Here is an 18802-nt window from a genome sequence, read left to right as displayed (position 1 = left end):
CCCCAACACCACCATCCCCCCCCAAAACCCGCACCTCCCCCTCCCCCAGCACAGCGGGGCCATTTCTGCAAACCACGAGCTCCCAAACTTCAGCACCAAACGGGCGCGACCCCCCAGAGCCCCCACCGCAACGAGGGGGACCCCAACCCCCCACCTCCCCCCCCCCCCCCCGTTACACCGGCAGACCCTTCACCGCCGCTACCCTGCCCCGGGGGACCGAACCCCCCCCCCCGAACCGGCGGGGTCTGCTCCCCCCCCGCAGCAGGTGCCGGGGTTGGGGGGGGGGGGGGATCCGAGGGGTCCGCCCCCCCAGCTCCGCCCCCCCCCGCAGACGCGGGGCCGGGCCGGGCGCGCACATGGCGCTGCGGAGCCGCCGGCGGAGACCGGCTGCAGCCGGTAGCTGAGGGCCCAGCCGGTGCGTATATAAGGGCCGGGAGCGAGCGCGGCGCAGCCGCCGCCGGCAGCGGGAGCAGCAGCGGCGCGGGGGGGGCCGCGGGGCCGCTGCCTCCTCCTCCTGCCCCGGCCATGGGCAGCCCCTAGCCCCGCCGCAGCCCCCAGCGCCGCAGCCGCCAGCGCCGCACGGTGAGTGGGCTCCCGCACGGGGGAGGGGGGGAGCTTTGTTTCCTTTTTTTCCCCTTTTTTCCTTTTTTCCCTTTTTATTTTTCACCTTTTTCCTTTTTTTCCCTTTTTTGTCTTTTTTCCCTTTTCCCCCCGCCTTTAATTATTTTTTTTATTTTAATTTTTCCTGCCTTTCACCTCCCCCCCCTCCGTTTTTACGCCTCCCTTTATTTTTAGCCGGCGGCACGGAGGAGCCGGTGCGGCGGTGGCGATGCAGAAATCAGGTCTGAAATGTTCGGAAAGTGATGCAGGGAAGGCTGGGGGGGGGGGGCGCGCCATGAGCTCTGGCATTTTAATTTTTTTATTTTTTTTTCCCCCGTCATAATTCCTCTTATTTTTTTTTAATGTACATAACGTACGGCGTTTGTGGTTTGTCTTTTTTTTTTTCTGCTTCTAAATAGCGTGGTTCCTTTTTAATCCAATTCCCCCCCCCGTGCCTTGTGCAGTGACACAGGAATTCACTGCGGAGCCGGTGCCTCTCCCGGGGGGGGCACCCGGGCACTTCCCGCAAACTTCGGGCAGAGGCTCCGCTCCCGCCTGAGTCCCCCCCGCCGTGCCCCCCCCCCCCCCCCAGCCCGAGGCGATGCGGGAGACCACGCCGCGCTCCATCCCTCGGTGGACCCCCCCCCCCCCCCCGGGGAACCGCACAGCCCCGCAGAGGGGTCACACACACACACACACACCCCGCCCTGCTCGGGTGGGCCCCCGCATCCCCCCCCCAGGCGGGCTCCCGCGTCCCACGGTGGGCGCCGGTGTCGGCGCGGGAGCGCGCACAACGCACTCGCCTGGTCCTGCGTGAGAAGTTCCCCCGTGGGATGGGGCCGCGTTGCCGGAGCCCCCCCCTCGGGCTTCCTCCGCCGAGAGAGCCGTGCCGACGGGCTGGAGCAGAAAATGGAGGAGGGAAATGCGGGGGGAGGGGGGCAACTCACCGCCCGCGGGAGCCGCAGGTTCGCGCCGTGCCCGTGCGGCCGGGGGCTGCCCACGGGAGGGGGAGGGGGGGGGGGGGGGGGCGGGCTTGGACCCAGAGCAGGGGTTTGACCCCGGGACTGTCGTGTGTGTCCCCCCCCCCACAGGTGTGGGGGTGGGCAGGTACAGCGCGGAGCCCCATGCGGGGCAAATCCACGGCCCCGGGGTGAGACAGAGCGGGGCTGATGAGACTCCAGCCCTGAGACCCCCTCCAGCCCCCCCCCCCCCTCCCCCGGGTGAAGAGACTCCAGCCCTGAGACCCCCCCCCCCCCCCCCCCCCAGTAGCCCCGAGGGCTTCAACCTCCTCCTGCCCTGGTGACCCCGAGGGCTGTGGGGACAGCACCGGGTGCTGGTGGCAGTGGGGGGGGTCCCCAGCCCCTATTGCCAGGATGCAGCATCCCGGGTGGCAGGGGGCTTGGCTGCCCTAGAGCAGCTATTTTGGGGAGTGGGATGGCTCCCAAGGGTCCCCGTCACCCCGGGAGTCAGCGGCTGCTGGGTGGGTTTAGGACACTGATGGTGGGTTGTATCGTTGCCCGACCCCAGCAGCAAATGGGTGTCACCGAGGTGTCACCGGCCACCCCACGCCAGGACGGGTGCTCCTGGGGAGCCCCTGTGGGTCCCCGAGCTCGTGGTGGAGCTTTCACCACCTGCACCCATCCACACCCACGCGCCGAAATGCAGATGGCAGCTCCGCGGTGCTGGGTTTTGCGGCTGGGGGCTGAGCAGAGGGTTGCTGGTCCTGGGCTCAAAGGGCACCAGCAGGAACAAGCCTGGTGGGGCGACCACGGCAGAACCTTCAGCCCAGCTCTTGCCTGCAATCCCTCGGCAGCGCAGGGACTGGGCAGTGGTTCCTGAGCGACGTTCCGGCTGCCAGGCCGTGCTTCTTTTGGCAAAATTCATCTTTAAACTGATGCCTGGCTCTTTCTCCCCTCTTTTCCAGATCAAAAAAATGACTGTCAAAGCTGTAAAAATGCCGTGCACCGCTCCAAATGTTTATACTAAAGTGCCTGACGGAGGATGGGGCTGGACGATTGCTTTTGCTTTCTTCTTTGTGGAAGCTCTAACCTACGGCATTATAAAATCGTTTGGCGTCTTCTTTAACGACCTGATGGAGAGCTTTGACGAAACCAACAGCAGGATATCCTGGATAATATCCATATGTGTCTTTGTGCAGACCTTCACAGGTAAGAGGAGCCGGCGTTTGGCGCGAGCACAGGGGGACGGTCGTACTGCTGACTCAGCACGTGAGGAGCTCGGACCTGTGACTGTCGTGTCTCTCATGGCTCGTTGATAAATAACAGCCATGGCGTCGAGGCCGCGTGCTCCTGAAGTAGCAAGAAATGTCTGTCTCAGCCCGGCAGTCCCTTTGAGCCCCATCTCACGTCCTTCTGCGTGGGACAGGGACGCGGTCCGTGTCGCCGATCCTGGCCTGGCTGGTTAGGTCTCGTCAGCAAGGGTTGAAAACAGGAGTTTTGAAGCTTAACTCTGGAGTGAAAAGGATGAGGAATAACTTGATCCTCACAGAAATCCTGTGGATGTGGCTGCGGGTTTGTCCCAGGACCTCACGCACCCATCGTGGTCTCTGCTGATGGATCTTTGTAGCCCATCCTAAACGCCGCGAGCTGTGCCGTGCCCCAGGGATGGCTCTGGGGTGATGCTGGGCTCTATGAGGCCAGCTGGCGGGGGAGGTGGCATGTCACGAGGACCTGGGCAGGGGTATGAGAGGAGCCTCTGGAGGAGGTGGTAGCGGGTGAAGTTGCTGACTTGGGTGCTGACCACGGCTCTGCTCTTCTGCCCATCCAGCTCCTCTGTCGACCGTGCTCAGCAATCGCTTCGGTCACCGCTTTGTGGTGATGGCCGGAGGGGTGCTGATCAGCACCGGCATGGTCACCGCCTCCTTCGCCCATACTGTTGTGGACATGTACGTCGCCATCGGCGTCGTCTCCGGTGAGTCGTCCTGTCGGCCAACCCGCCCAACGCTTCGCTCGCCCTGCGGCTCCCTGCCAGCGTGGCTCCGGCCGTGGGGGTTTTGCTGCCTGTGGGACTGGGAGGGCTTGAGAAAAGCTGCTGGCCTTGCTCTCCCGGTCGAGGCGATGGGCTCAGGGCTTGGCGTTCTGCCCCGTGTCACCCTGGGGACCACCCTGGCACTTGAGCACTGTGCTAGTGCAGCTCACTGCTTCTGACTGGGCACGCTGGGGAGGTGAAAGCTGTTCATGGGGTCAAATCCTCTCACCTCTATATCTTTTTTTTCCCTGATGCTTACCCCCCCCCTCCAATCCGGCCTGGGTGTCTGCTCGCATCCGTGGTCGGGAGCTTGCCTGGCTTCGGGGAGCGATTGCTGCAGGCTCAGGCTCTTTAAGCAGACGAGGTCCTCACCGTGGACCCGCTGGCCGTTTGGGAGCAGAAGGCATTGCCTAGCGGGTTTGGGAGGGTGGGTCTCTTGGTTTGGGTGGTTTGTTTGTTTGGTTTTTTTCTTCTTTTCCCCCTTCCAGTTTAAAAAAAATAACATTCTGGTTTCCCCAATGGTTTTCTTCCAGGGTGACTTGCTGAGTTGGCCGAAATCATACTGTAAGCTTGCCACTGGGAAAGCTGACTTAACGTGTTCTCGCATCGGTGTTTCCCCCTCCCTTACTTGTTGTTATGGCAATTTTTGGCATTTATTCACAGGCCTCGGATACTGCCTCTCTTTCCTCCCGACTGTCACCATTTTGTCACAGTATTTTGACAAAAGACGCTCGCTGGTCACAGCAGTGGCATCGACAGGGGAATGCTTTGCTGTTTTCTCCTTTGCACCAGGTACAGTGCCCGAATGCTGTCGCTTCATACGTGCATGCCTAAAGCCCAGCGCTGCTCCCGACCTTTTCCCAAGCGACTGGGAGCCAAAGGCCCTCCGTACCAGGGTGCTCGTGGACCCGAGAGCCCACAGGTGGTTGCTCACATGCCCGTGGCACTCGTGCCTGGCGGGCAGGGTTACCAAGTAATCCTAGAGACCGGCCTAACGATGCCCGAGCTCTCCCCAGCATCGCCTGCCAGAGCAGGACGCGCCTCGCTGATACGCAGCCCGCCGGGTTCCCTGGATAGATCTAGCGGCTAAAAATAACACCAAGAAACTTCAGCTATTTAAAATGCACGCGGTACGCGTAACTGCTCGTAAAGGTTAGCGGGCTTGTGCTTAGAATGGGCTGTCGAGCTGCTCCGGCCTGCGGGGACGTGTCCCCAGGCAGCAGGTCCCTGTCACTGCCTGTCCTCTGCTGTCTGGGTGGTCTTCTGCTGGGCATGCTTGCTGTCAGCTAATACCCATTGCAAAGCAGCTTTGATGGCAAATGAAGGGTGGTAATTAAGCGGTGACATGCACCTTTGAGTTCAGAGACTTCCTCTGGTAGCTGGTTTCAGGGTGCGGTCAGCTGGGAGAGGAAACTCAACTGGGGAGTTTGCTCTCATTCACTAAAAATAACACCGCCTTCGTTCTTGCGCATCCCAAACTCGCTGGGACCTCAGAAGTGGCTACCGAGAGGGTAGCTTCTGCTAGCCAGATGTTAAACGTGATTTCTGGCTCTTGTCTGCTGCAGCTGGTGGGAGGAACGTGGGTGCCAGACCCCTGGGTAGACCAAGAGGGACCCCTGCTCAGCCTCTGTGAGAGCTGGGGTGCTTGGGACCCTCCAGTGATGAAGCTTCAGTTACTCCCCTAGCTGTAAATTCAGAATGCTCCTTGGTGTAACTACAGGCTTTCCTAGTTATACCTGCTGCTTCTTCTGCCCTCTCCCCTCAGCAATCACAGCTCTGAAGGAGCAGATCGGCTGGAGATACAGCCTCCTCTCCATCGGGGTGCTGCAGCTCAGCATCGTCGTCTGCGGATCGCTGTTGCGACCCATTATCATCAAAGAGCAAGAAGAAGCGAAAGTGCAGCCTCCGGAAGAGCCGGCGGAGACCAAGTACATGCTTGAAAATGAGCAAACGCGCACCTCAATAGAGTCCATAGACTCAGGAGTAGAAATAACTACCTCACCCAGCAATGTGCCTGGAAACACCAAAGCAGAGCCGAAAAGTGAAGAACCAAAGGAACACGTACAGATACTTGTGGAAAATCACAGCACCCCTCCAGAACCAAAAACCAAACTACTGGACTTCTCAGTAATGAGAGACTATAGCTTTATCTGCTATGCCTTCTTTGGCCTGTTCGCTACCCTGGGCTTCTTCGCTCCCTCCCTCTACATCATTCCCCTGAGTCTCAGCCTTGGCATCGGCAAAGACCACTCTGCGTACATCCTGTCGGCCATGGCCATCGCGGAGGTCTTGGGAAGAATTTCAGCGGGCTGGGTTCTCAACAAGAAGCCGATCCGCAAGATCTACATTGAACTCATCTGCGTCGTTCTGCTGTCTGTAGCGTTGTTTGCCTTCCCTTTTGCCTCCGGATTCTGGGGCTTGATGACATGTAGCATCTTTTTTGGGTTCATGCTCGGAACGGTAGCGGGCACGCATATTCCCCTCCTGGCAGAAGACGATGTGGTTGGCATCACAAAGATGTCTTCTGCAGCTGGAGTCTACGTCTTCATTCAAAGCTTCGCTGGGTTGGCTGGACCACCCCTTGCAGGTAACTCGAAAACTTTCATCTTAAATTTCTTATTTTTGGTGCGTTTGACAGCTGTCGGTGCTGATCTCCATAGAAAGCGTTCTGGCAGCGCTACTCATAGCGCTGTCCTAAAAGCCCTGCAACCAGCATTAGGAGGCTCTCGGAGCCAGAAGGCTGCTGCAGTGCAGCTCTGCAGAGTCCCACTGCTGAGGAACCTCGGGGCGGAGGGGAACGCTGCAGTGCTGCCCTGCTGCTGCCGGGAACCTCGGGCGGGCAGCGCTTTGGGCTCTGGCAGCGGCGGGAGCAGACCCGCTTCCACCCTGCCTGTGTTTCTGCCGTGACGCTGCAGAAAGGTGAAGTCTCTCTCGTAACAAATGGATGCTGAGCGTCCCTGGAGTGCCTGAAGGGTTCTGGCTTGCCTGAAGGCAACACTGTGTACCTCTGAACACAGAATCACAGCATGGTGGAGGTTGGAAGGGACCTCTGTGGGTCTCCAGCCCAACCCCCTGCCCAAGCAGGGTCACCCACAGCAGGCTGCACAGCACCGCGTCCAGGTGGGTCTGGAATATCTCCAGAGAAGGAGACTCCACAGCCTCCCTGGGCAGCCTGGGCCAGGGCTCCGTCACCCTCAGAGGGAAGTTCTTCCTCATGTTCAGCTGGAGCTTCCTCGGCTTCAGTTTGTGCCCAAAAACACAACGGTTTTGCTTTTTGAAGGCTGGCATCTGTTTGCCATCGAGTGCTGATTGCAAATAAAGTGATGCCGTGGTACCCGGAGTTAAAAATCCTGTAGGAGGGATGGATGGGCAAGGGAGAGGGAGGGTGGGCTGTGGCTAACTGCTGCGAACGTCTTTTCCATAGGTGTCTTAGTGGATACGACACAGAATTACAGCTCGGCCTTTTACTCCTGCGCTGCTGGCATGGTGCTGGGTGCCGTGTTCCTGGCCCTGGTGAGACCGTGCAAGGCTGGGCTGTGCCTCCGCCGGCAGCGCTGCCCCGAGGAGAGCGCGGCCGAGGCCCTGCCAGACTTACCGGATGACTTTATTGACATGGATATTGGAAAAGCAGAAAATTCAGGAAAAGGCTGTGACTGCGTGGCATAAAAAACCCTGTTCCTTCTCCATCTGATGTACTCGGCGTAAGACTGGGGGAAACGTCAGCTCTGCTCCACGTTTTAAAACTACATTCGAAAGGGAATGTGAAATTTTAAATGTGAACAATTGCTACCAACAACTTTTTTTTTATCATTAGAAAGAACTTTTTTAACCAACAATGGAAAGCTCCACAAAAATGCGGATAGCCACACAAGAATAACTTCTGTCTCGCATGAAGATGTGATGCGCACTCCTGCTTTCCTACAAGCGTAGGTAAAGGTTCGACTGGATCCCAGAAGAACTGAGAGCAGCACCAGCGGGAGCAGCTCGGCCTCTGGCTGTCCTCGGCCACCCCCCACCGCAAATTCCACCCAGTCAAGAATCCGACGACGCAAACTGGAGACGAGCGTTTCGTACACCACCGGTAGCCAACTGACTCTTCTTCTGGAAGAATACGGACTCACGTTTTAGATTTGAGGAGGAGGCTAGGCTAGATAGCTGACTTAAACCCTTGCTAATGTTCTTCTAATTAACTTGAACGTCACAAATGCTGGGAAATCAGAGGCTCCGTACGTCTTGATGGCCAGTTATTACTGCACATACTCCATAAGATCATTTTTCTTCTCCAGATTGATACCCTTAGAACTGTTTTCTATTGATAGACAGATCCGATGTACTGTTTCTAATTTAACTAGTATTTATTAATTTATTCTGAGCTTGTTAAAGGAGGTTAGCTTAAATAACTGGAGAGGAAAAATCATCTTTTGCGTAAAGGAAAGCTGTCTTTCCATCAGTCTCTTCAATACCTATCTTGTACTGCTAGCTTGTGAAATTGTTGGGAAATTTACAGCATAGAGTGTAGCTGTTTTTAATAGGTAGGTCTTAGTTTTTATTTAAAAAGGAAAAAAAAAAATAATAGACCACAGATCCAGCATCTCTTGCTGTAAGGCCTCAGCTGGTGGCAGCGGACCCAGCTCCGCTGCCGTCAGCAGCCCACGCTGCCGGGAGGATTTGGCCCCGTGTGTCTTAATGTACCCGAAACCTTCGCTGCCAGGTGCCCAAGGAAACCTTTGCCGTGTCCGCGTTGGAGCGTGGGACACCCCGCGTTCCCCAGCCCCTCGCAGCCTGCCAACCCCCCCCGGGCACGGGAGCCGCAGCCCCTTCCCCGCCTCCCCCGAAGGCAGCGAGGGGCTTTGGGGTTTCATTTTTTGTGCTGCTGACTTGGGTGAGAACCAGGGGGGAGCCTGTGCACGTGGGAGCTGGGAAGGGAAGGAGAGCCAATGCACTGGCTGTTCATTTAGTCTTAAGGGGAGAGATTCCTCCTCGCCTCATGGTGACACAAGCTTGCTTACCCCACCTATATGCATCTTAACGCCTCTAGGCAACTCAGGGGGACAAACAAAAAGAGTCGGGTTTGGTTTGGGGAGAAAAAAGCCAAACCAACCTTCCTGTGTATTTCAGTGGAAGCAACATCATGCATTAACTGCTACGCTGACCTGTCTGTGTTTGACCAGCCATAGAAATGTGGGACAATCTGTTTTTAAAAGAGAAAATCCAACCACCCAACTCCTTGGGAAGGTGCTTGATTTGTTTTTTCTGTCTTAGATGTCTGGAAAAAAAAAAAAGAATAGGCACTCTTGCAACCAAGTGGCTAGAGCAGTTCATCCTCACTGCCCGAGACCCGCGGTCTCGTGTCCTTCCTCTGCCTCAGCACTTTATCACAGCCAGCAGAACCTCGCTGCGTTGCACCCGGGACTGGAAGACCCCTTACAGAGAACTAGAGTTTTGTGAATCAGTGAGTAAATGAACAAATAAGGATGTTGCATTAAGATGTGCTTTTTATTTATTGTTAATTTATGATACTTCAAGCATTTTGGTAAATGTTCTGTAGGCTACAACTGTAAGATTATCGAAGTCTTTGTGATACGAGACCTCACTACAGCACTTTGCTATCACAACTCTGCTTGGAAGTGGAACAAGGCCTCCAGGTTTTGCGTGTGTGTGGAAGCTCCCTGTTCTGCAGATTCGCGAGGTTCTACTGTAATTTAATTTTATTTTTTTTTTACAACAGTTTCCAATACAGATCAAATATGTTTGTCGCTGACCTCACAGTACGTTTCTGTTCCTGTCTGTCGTGGCACGAGCAGGGGAGCGAGTGAGTGTGTGTGTGCGGGCGCAGAAGACCCAGAAGCAGGCTTTAATGCGTTCAAAACAGGATTTACTGAGTTGTTTGTAACGTACCTAGTGGACTCTGGAAATACTCTAAAACACTGAGTTTTGCAATAAACTTTTTCTTTTTTTCCTTTTTTTTTTTTTTTTTAAATAAAGACAATGAAGAAACTTTCTTCCTCTCCCTCTTCTTCATCCCTAGGCTGCTGCCGAGTCAGCCTTTGCCCCATGGGGTTGTGGCGGGGTCTGAAGTCGCATGTTTACCCTGCAAATTGGGCAATCCTACCTTCTTTTAAATGAGTTGAAGCTGGGGGATTTGTGCTGATCTCGAGGGCACTTCTGTAAACCCTGGCAGGGGGAGGCCTGATGAGAAGGAGCCTTTTCTCCTCCAGAGTGGTAGCTGAATGGGTGGCACTCAGGAACATTATCCCTGTGTCTTCAAGAAGCATGCCATCATGTAATTATTTTTTTTTTTCCCTCTCCAAATTGCAGAATACTTTCTCCGTGCCAGGCTCGGCAGCTCCTCTATCAGAAATCAAGCTAGTCATAGCAGGATAGTCGCACCAAAGGGTCATTTTCTCGCTCTCAAAACTTCTTTTTACACCAGCGGAGATAAGCCCTTCCCTGCTTAGCCCCTAACTCCGAGCGTCACCAAGCCCTACATGGAGTAACGCTGCTGTGCTGCTTAATTCCAAATATCAGTGTGTGCGTTGGGTTTGCAGCTGAACTACTTGCTGAAGGAACCATCGCACCACTGATAATCTGTAGTAACTGCGATTTGGTTTCGTTCCGGTTGCGGAAGTCCTAGCCCAGAGGTGATGCCCCGTGCGAGCGGAGCAGCCCCAACGCCGCTACCAAAGCCCCGTGGAGCTGAGCGGGCTCCGCATGCAGCTCTGGCTCAGTCACGGCAGTGACCAAACATTATTTGCGACGGCTTCCTCAAAACACTTCCCCCCCGCAAAAACAAGCGTTACAAAGACTGCACCCTTCGCATAGAGAGAAGCACATAAAGCTGTAAGGCTTCTCAGATGTCTCCCTGCGCAGGAACAGTTTGGAGTAATTTTTCCCACCTGGTTTAAATTCATTGCTTGCGACCCCCTCTGTTCTCCTGGCATGAAGGCGTTAGGGCCAGAAGGTGACAGGAGAAGAATACTTTTTATTCGGTAGCATTGTAGATCTACTTTGTGCCGGTAAAAAGAGGGCAACGCGGGGCAGAACTCGCTGCTGCGAGCCTCGGTGTTCCTCTCCGCAGCGGCCGTGTGAACTCTCGTAGCCCACGAGGCCAGCGCCGGCCAAATGTAAATAAAGGCAACTACCCAAGGTCAGCCCGCGGAAGGACAGGACGGCCTCAGACCGAAGGTGTCTGTCCTTCTGCGGCAGAAAGGCGGCTGTACGGCGGGTTGGTTGGTTGTGCTGGGGGTCCTCAAAAAAAAAATGACAAAACCGATTTTCCATTTGAGATTAAAAGGAAGGGCAACCTCTTGTTCTTTTTCACAGATTTGAGATGAGCCGCCAGCAGGTACTTCATGGGGCAAATGAAGCGTCAAACACAGCCAAAAACAGGTTTGGGGAAAAAAGTATAAAGTAGGTGCTTACAAAACAGCTTGGAAGTTTTGATGCTTCCCTTCAGATGTTACTTGTTAGCTTCTGAGCTCATCGTTTTCCAGCTGCCTGTAGTAAACATGACCTGAATTCTCAGAGTGATGCAAGCCCCAGCAGCAGCCTTCCCCCTCCCTCTCTGAAGCTCGTCTTTCAGATGCTCCACAGGTCGAGTTTAGGAAAACAGCCCTTGAACTTCTGGCTTGCTTTGCCGGCTGAGAGAGAAAGCACTGCTGCCCAGAGGAATTAACTTCATCCTCGCTGTCCACACCGAACGCCACCGGTTCCCACTGGGACGCGGCACCGGGCGGGAAAGGCTCCCGGCATCCCGCCTCGCCGTGGGGGCCAGCAGCCGGTTCGCGGGCGCGATGCCCGCGCGTCCCCGGCCGATCCCGCCGACCTCGGGGACCCTGGCCGCGAAGCCCAGCGTTTTTCCCTCCCCAACTGCGCTCGCCTGGACCTTTACTTGCAGGGTTTGCAAATTCGTGGCCGCGCTGGCAGAAAGCTCGCTCTCGCAGACTGCAGTGAGCCATCTCGTAAATCAAACGCGATCCCCCACCCCCCCTTCCCGCTGCAGTTGTCAAGCTCCAGTTACAACAATTTGTGGTCAAATATTACTCACGAGCACTTTGGCCCGTGTGAGCGGCTCTGCCTCCGTAAAGACAGCCCTCTAAATCACCGCTTTGTCACAGAAGCCACAAGTGTAACCAGAAAACTTATTACACGCAGACATTATGAGAATCAGGCCGAGAAGACAATAGTTTCCCTCGCTTCCTTTTTGTCAAAGCTTTCATTAACGTCGTGAATGTGTTTTTCTACTTCATCCGCCGGCGGCTGCGTGCCGCAGTCAGCCTGGCAGAGGGACGAGCAGCAGCGAGACCGAGTCGGGCAGCGGCAAAGCCGGGCGCTGAGCATCGCCCTGTGCTCCCGCGTCAGCGACCCGCTCTCCCCAGCGACGCTGGCACCCACCGGCCCACCTCTCCGCTCCGCCAATTCGCTTTAATCCCCACCAGCTTGCACTTGTGCTCTGGGAAGCTGGCAAAATTCGGCATTTTAAGCACTTGAAGCACATGAAAGCTTTTGCATTTTGCTGTTGACGTGGATGAATTTTTGTTTTTTTTTTTTTAAATATTGCAAAATAAGACAAAGACCAAAAAGAACCAGTGAAGAGCGAAGGCCATTTGTGAAGTTCTACCTGGGGTTTGAGGACAGCAGGAGGTGGGCACAGAGGGCACAGGGCAGCCATGCAGCTCTGCCCATGCACTAGTGATGCACCAGGCGATGCTCCTGCCTAAGCCAAGCATCCTCCTCATCACAGAATCACAGAACGCTTTGGGTTGGGAGGGACCTTTAGAGACTACCTAGCCCAACCCCCCTGCAGCAACCAGGGACATCTTCAACCGGATCAGGTCGCTCAGAGCCCCATCCAACCTGGCCTTGGATGTGTGAGGAGCTACTGGAGAGAGTCCAACAGAGGGCTGCAAGGATGAGGAGGGGACTGGAGCATCTCTCCTACCAGGAGAGGCTGAGGGAGCTGGGCTTGTTCAGCCTGGAGAAGAGAAGGCTGAGAAGGGACCTAATATATGTTTATAAATATCTTCAGGGTGGGGGTCAGGAGGATGGGGCCAGACTCTTTCCAGTGGTGCCCAGCGCCAGGACAAGGGGCAACAGGCACAAACTGGAGCAGAGGAAGTTCCAGCTGAACCCGAGGAAGAACTTCTTCCCTCTGAGGATGACAGAGCCCTGGCCCAGGCTGCCCAGGGAGGCTGTGGAGTCTCCTTCTCTGGAGATATTCCAGCCCCGCCTGGACGTGGTGCTGTGCATCCTGCTGTGGGTGATCCTGCTTGGGCAGGGGGTTGGGCTGGGTGACCCACAGAGGGCCCTGCCAACCCCTGCAGCTCTGGGATTCTGTGATGCGGGATGCACCTCCGCCGCTTCTCCGAAAGCAGAGCCGCAGGACAAGCCGCCCTTCGCCAAATGTCGCAACGTGCACACCGGGAAACTTGAAATTGGAAAACACGCCCGGAGCGACAGCTCGCGCCCAGCTTGGAGCTGAACCCCCAGAAGAGCCAGCTCCTTTGCACACCCCCAGGGCTCTATGCCCGCCGTGAAATCACTCCCTTCCCCTCCTCCTGCCACAGCCCTGGGCCTCCGGTGCACGCTCCGAGCTCGCCCTCACAGTACCAGATAACGGCTGCCAAACACCCTGTGCACCAGCATCTTCCTCCCTCACACACCCCGGGCTGCGGCAACAACAGCTTATCAGCATCGGCCAGGCGCAGCCCGGACCCGCACCCCGCCGCGGGCACCCCGGCTGCTATCGGGCGCTGCAGCCCTCCCGTTCTGCTGCGATGGGCTCTGGCCAACGGGTCCCACTCAGCGAACGACACCCAGCAGCTCGGCACTGCTGGGGAAAGCCAGTGCCAAGCCGGGTCCCCCCCGGGCACAGCCAGGAAATCCCGAAGGGAAAGCCTGGCTGCAGCCCTCCCCACGCGGGGTGACCCCGGGAGCTCCGCTGCTCCCCGTCTCCATCCCTGTCCCCACGGGCACGAAAGTGGGCACATCCCAGCGCCATCCGAGGAATCCTCTCACAGGGTCACAGAACGGTGGGGGTTGGCAGGGACCTCTAGGGATCCCCCAGCCCAACCCCCTGCCCAAGCAGGGTCACCCAGAGCAGGCTGCACAGCACCGCGTCCAGACGGGGCTTGAATATCTCCAGAGAAGGAGACTCCACAGCCTCCCTGGGCAGCCTGGGCCAGGGCACCGTCACCCTCAGAGGGAAGAAGTTCTTCCTCGTGTTCAGCTGGAGCTTCCTCGGCTTCAGTTTGTGCCCGTTGCCCCTTGTCCTGTCGCTGGGCACCACTGGAAAGAGTCTGGCCCCATCCTACTGACCCCCACCCTGCAGATATTTATAAGCATTTCTAAGGTCCCATACATTTATATATCCGCTCCCCGGCCTCCAGCAAGCCCTCACACGGCAGACACGCCGTCGCTCGCTGCTCACAAACCACAACCCTTTGCTGAGCCAACGCGATCCAGCGAGGGGTCTGAAAACCCCAAACCTGGCTTCAGCAACACCCAGGTCCACCTTCACCGCTGGCCTGCGAGACTTTCCCCTCCCTCGGTAACCCGTGCGATTCCCCGGGCTCTGCCAGCAGTAAAATGCATTCAATAAACTGCACCCGCAAAGGAGCCTGCAGGCATAGAAGCCGTGTTTCTGTCTCTTCTCCCTTTTGCTGGCTGTTCTCCTCTCTACCGGAGAGGGGTCAGAGCCCTTCACGGCTTCTTCCAGTGTCACCATCAGAGCGCTCAGAAAAGCGAAGGTGGAAACCCGCTCCCCCAACAGCAGCTAAAGCAAATCCGGACACAAATGGATCACCCAAAAGATTAAATACAAAACCGCGCTCAAGCTTTCGTTCATCAAATGTTTGCCTTGGCACAGCCCCGGTCCTGCCCAGCTCTGCACCCCCATCATCCCATCTCAAAGGCTTTTTTATTCAATCGTTGTTTTTTTTGCACAGCTTTGACCGAGACGGGGATTTCAACCTCAGCGTTCGCCTTCAAGGCCCGGGCGCTGACCTGGCAGCCTGACCTACGTGGTGGATCTCACTGGGCAGAAAGCGCCTGCAGCACCGCAGAGGGGCCGAACCCGTCAGCCAGCAGGGTGTAAAGTGCCAGCCGGACACAAACTATAGATCTACATCAAATTCAGTTTCTGTTTCTATAGATCTACATCAAATTCAGTTTCAACGAGCAAGAAAACAACAGCAATAAATATAAGAATGTATAAGTGATTCCATTTCGAAAGAGCAATTTTTAAAATATATAATGCGCTCTGGTGCGTACTTTTAATCACGGATAATTCACACGCTTCGAGAATTTAATTGCTCACAGTGTGTAAGAGCAGGAAGGGAGCACAAAAGTGGAGCTGGGAAGCAGAGAGCAAAAATTAATCCCGAAAATTGTGCCCAGTGGGAGCTCTCCCCTGTCAGCCCGATCCGGGGCCCCAGCGCGAGGGAGCCTGTTCACCGGCACAGAGGAGGAAGCATCCTACCTGGGTGACGCAAAGAAAAACGGAAGCCTGACCAAATCCTGGTCACAGTAATTAAAAATAACATCCTGACATGGAAATTAAACCTCTCGCACAAAGCGCCAATTAACTCTGTGAACCTGATTAAAAAAAAAATAAAAGAAACGATGTAAATAAGCTGGGCTGAAGTTGAGGGCATCTTCTCATGCTCCTCAAGCAAACTCTTGGGTGCAGCCAGGCTTCTGGCAGCCCGGACCGTGGCAGATCCTGCTGCCTGGAGCCTCTCCGCCGGTACCCAGCGCCCAGCTGCCCGTGCGGAGTTGCCCGTATCGCCGGCAAACACCCTTCTCCTGCTGCACAGGGACTCTCATTGCTGCTGTTTTATTGCCAGCCTTACGAAATACGATGAATTAAACCACAGAAGCCGCCCGCAGCTGCGCGGGGCTCAGACCCTACCGAGTGATGAAGAGAAACGTTCCTGGCCACGTGTGGCAGAGACCAAACACCGCAGCATCGCATTAGCGACCGGTGTCGGCCAAGAGACCATACAAACATGAGCTTTTCAGCGAAGAATTTTTAGGGCCGATTTTTGTCAGCCAGTAAATTTTAAAACAGTCCGTAGTACATGGCAGAACGTCACCCTTTAAGCACACGGGCTTTTCTGCGTGCGCTATACGCTCTGCTTACGCGCTCCAGCCCTGCAGCACATCAGGGCGTTTCAGTGACGCCGTGCGGCTCTCCTTGAGCGCCTGTAGGGTTTGGGGGACACGTGGGGGTCCCTGCCACCGTTTCGCTGTGAGAAGAGCAATGAGGCTGAGGGGTGTGGAGAACAAGTCTGCTGAGGAGAGGCTTGAGGGAGCTGGGACTGTTCAGTGTGGAGAAGAGAGGGCTGAGGGGGGACCTGATAACTCTCTCCAACCAGCTGACAGGAGGGTGCAGTGAGGGGGGGTTGGTCTCTTCTCCCCAGTAACCAGCGATAGGATGAGAGGCAGTGGCCTCAAGTTGCATCAGGGGAGGTTTAGATTGGATATTAGGAAAAATTTCTTTCCTGAAAGAGCGGTCAGGCATTGGACCAGGCTGCCCAGGGCAGTGGGGGAGTCACCATCCCTGGAGGGGTTAAAAAACCGTGTGAATGTGGCACTTGGGGACATGGTTTAGCAGGCATGGTGGGGTTGGAGAGGGGCTTTTCACGTGTGGAGTGATAGGACAAGGGGGAGCGGCTGTAAACTAAAAGAGGGCAGATTTAGATTAGATATTAGGAAGAAATTCTTCCCCATGAGGGTGGTGAAACACTGGCCCAGGCTGCCCAGAGAAGCTGTGGCTGCCCCCTCCCTGGCAGTGTTCAAGGCCAGGTTGGATGGAGCTCTGAGCAACCTTGGCTGGTGGAAGATGTCCCTGCTGATGGCAGGGGGGTTGGAACCAGATGAGCTTTAAGGTCCCTTCCAACCCAAACCATTCTGTGATTCTATAACCTTAGAAGCCTTTTTCAACTCAAGTGAGTCTGTGATTCTATGATTCTAGTCCTTGACAGTAAGGTCTTCGAGATGTAACACATTAAATGAAAATGGAACAAGAAAGTCGAAAGATTTTGATCTTGATGTTGAAAGACTAAAGCAGCATCATTCTCCCTCTCCACTGCCTTCCGCTTCCTGTATTTGAAACCAGTACGGGTAATGCTTGCCGGAAGGTTCCCAGCCCCCAGCCCCTGTAAGCCGTGCAGCCCTCCTGCCTCTGTCCCCAAAACCCTGGCTCCTTCTAACCCCTGCTCCTACTGAGCACGACAAAGAGTTACCAACCACACGTACCACTCTCTACCCCCGACATTTCTTCGCACGCCCCTGACCACAGCTTCCTCTGGAAACCCCAAACTCCCGTGCTCCTGCAGCTTTTACGCCTGTCGGACCGTGGAAAGACGAGACAAACAAGAAGACGCACGCAGGCAGAAGCTACAGGGTCAACAGCTACAGCCCAAACACAAACCCACGCCGGGGTTGTGAAATTCATCCTGCGAGGAAGCCAGAACGTGGGGTGCGGTGATGTGCAGCGATGCTGCTGTAACGGTGCCTGGGTCACAGAATCACAGGATGGTGGGGGTTGGAAGGGACCTCTGGGGATCACCCAGCCCAATCCCCCTGCCCAAGCAGGGTCACCCAGAGCAGGCTGCACAGCACCACATCCAGGCGGGGCTGGAATATCTCCAGAGAAGGAGACTCCACAGCCTCCCTGGGCAGCCTGGGCCAGTGCTCCGTCACCCTCAGAGGGAAGAAGTTCTTCCTTGGGTTCAGCTGGAGCTTCCTCGGCTTCAGTTTGTGCCCATTGCCCCTTGTCCTGTCGCTGGGCACCACTGGAAAGAGTCTGGCCCCGGCCTCCTGACCCCCACCTGCAGATATTTATCAGCATTTCTAAGGTCCCCTCGCAGCCTTCTCTTCTCCAGGCTGAACAAGCCCAGCTCCCTCAGCCTCTCCTCGTAGGAGAGATGCTCCAGCCCCCCTCATCATCCTTGCAGCCCTCCACTGGACTCTCTCTCCCGTGGGTCTATCCCGCTGCGGAATGCGTTCCCAAGGGAGAAGGGTGGCCAGGAACCTGTCCCGGGGCGCGGTGACACGCTGCTCCTGGACACCCATGTCCGTGGGCGGCCTCGGGGACGGGCCATGACACGACGTGGAGGATGCGCCAGCACAGTGTGTGAGTGCTGATTTCTGCGGGGCAGTGGGAGGCTGGACTGGGAAGACGCTGGTTGGTGGGGCTGGCGCTTGGGGTGCAGCTCCCGGCTCCCCCAGCCCCACCCGTGTCGGGGTCTGGCGGGGGGGACAGCGATGCCCTGCGTAGGGCTGGGCAGTGAAGGGAGGGGGGTCATTCCACAGCCACCCAGTCCCCGTATCCAATAATTCTCTACAGTGTCAGGGCCTGTAGCAGCACACCGGGGGCCACCCGACCGACCCCCACGAGTGGCCGGCGACCACGGGCACCAAAAACCCGCCCGATTTCCCCAAGCCACGGTCCGACACTCACCCCGTGGGGGGCAAACCGCCCCCCCCCCCCCCCGCGTGTCCGGGCCCCCGCGGCTCCGGGCTGCGAGAAGCCGCAGAAGACCCGGCGGGGGACACGCGTGGGGTCCCTGCACCGCCCCCCCCGCGGCCCCGCCCCGGCTGCGCGGCCCGAGGGCGCCCCCTGGCGGCCACCTCGCGACGCTGCGCCCGGCCGCCACGCGGGACGGAGCATCGCGAGGCTCATTAAGGCAGGCTCAGAGCCCGAGGGTGATTAGCAGCCGCGAGGCTCCGTCTGGTGACGGCAGCGGGGACAGCGGGGTGGGGGGTGGGATGCGGGATGGGGGATGCAGTGATGGGGGATGCGGAGATGCGGGATGGGGGATTGGGGATGGGGGATGCGGGATGGGGGATGTGAGATGCGAGATGGGGGATGCGGGATGCGGGATTGGGGATGGGGGATGCGGGATGGGGGATGCGGGATTGGGGATAGGGGATGCGGGATGCGGGATTGGGGATGGGGGATGCGGGATGCTGTGGCTCACCCAGCCTCCGCCGGCACCCACGATTTCCAGCTTTTTACAGCTTTATCCCCCGCTGCGGTCACCACCACCCACCCGTGCCCACCCACCCCCAGCCCAGCCCGCACGGTCACCCCGCCACTACACCAATCTGGTTTTTTGAGGCCCAATGTTATTCGGAAAACCAAATCCACAGCAAATTTCATACACACCGACATCATTTGGTGAAGGAAGGGCCAAATACTGTACCT

The 18802-nt window shown here is 56.7% G+C and overlaps 2 protein-coding genes across 5 annotated transcripts in view; one reads left to right on the top strand and one right to left on the bottom strand.

Moving 5' to 3' along the window:
- Positions 1-1550, bottom strand: part of ARSG (arylsulfatase G) — a 32401-nt gene extending 30851 nt beyond the window's left edge. For both annotated transcript variants that reach the window (XM_075441234.1, XM_075441235.1), the window contains exon 1: positions 1404-1550. The gene's annotated coding sequence lies outside the window, so the exon portion shown is untranslated. The remainder of the gene's footprint in view (positions 1-1403) is intronic.
- SLC16A6 (solute carrier family 16 member 6) lies at positions 464-9563 on the top strand. 3 transcript variants are annotated; one of them, XM_075441233.1, is made up of 6 exons: positions 464-582; positions 2525-2768; positions 3388-3531; positions 4252-4380; positions 5354-6175; positions 7013-9563. In XM_075441233.1, the coding sequence occupies exons 2-6, from the start codon at positions 2534-2536 to the stop codon at positions 7252-7254; spliced, it is 1572 nt and encodes a 523-aa protein (XP_075297348.1). In that variant the 5' UTR covers positions 464-582; positions 2525-2533; the 3' UTR covers positions 7255-9563. The 3 variants fall into 3 exon arrangements, with proteins under 3 accessions (XP_075297348.1, XP_009933373.2, XP_075297346.1); XM_009935071.2 differs by lacking the exon at positions 464-582 and having other exon boundaries at positions 1868-2768; XM_075441231.1 differs by lacking the exons at positions 464-582; positions 2525-2768 and having other exon boundaries at positions 3438-4380.
- The last annotated feature ends 9239 nt before the right edge of the window (positions 9564-18802 follow it).

The sequence above is a fragment of the Opisthocomus hoazin genome, chromosome 21 (genome assembly GCF_030867145.1).
Source record: "Opisthocomus hoazin isolate bOpiHoa1 chromosome 21, bOpiHoa1.hap1, whole genome shotgun sequence".
NCBI classification, from domain to species: Eukaryota; Metazoa; Chordata; class Aves; order Opisthocomiformes; family Opisthocomidae; genus Opisthocomus; species Opisthocomus hoazin.
Note: the sequence above shows the minus strand (reverse complement) of the source record. Positions and strands in the feature narration are given on the sequence as shown.

Excerpts from the sequence above, each read along its gene's own strand:
- SLC16A6 (XM_075441231.1), top strand. The coding sequence starts at position 3,798 with ATGGGGTCAAATCCTCTCACCTCTATATCTTTTTTTTCCCTGATGCTT. Across the intron at positions 4,381-5,353 it reads TGTTTTCTCCTTTGCACCAG|CAATCACAGCTCTGAAGGAG; the intron begins GTACAGTGCCCG and ends CTCTCCCCTCAG. Across the intron at positions 6,176-7,012 it reads GGCTGGACCACCCCTTGCAG|GTGTCTTAGTGGATACGACA; the intron begins GTAACTCGAAAA and ends TCTTTTCCATAG.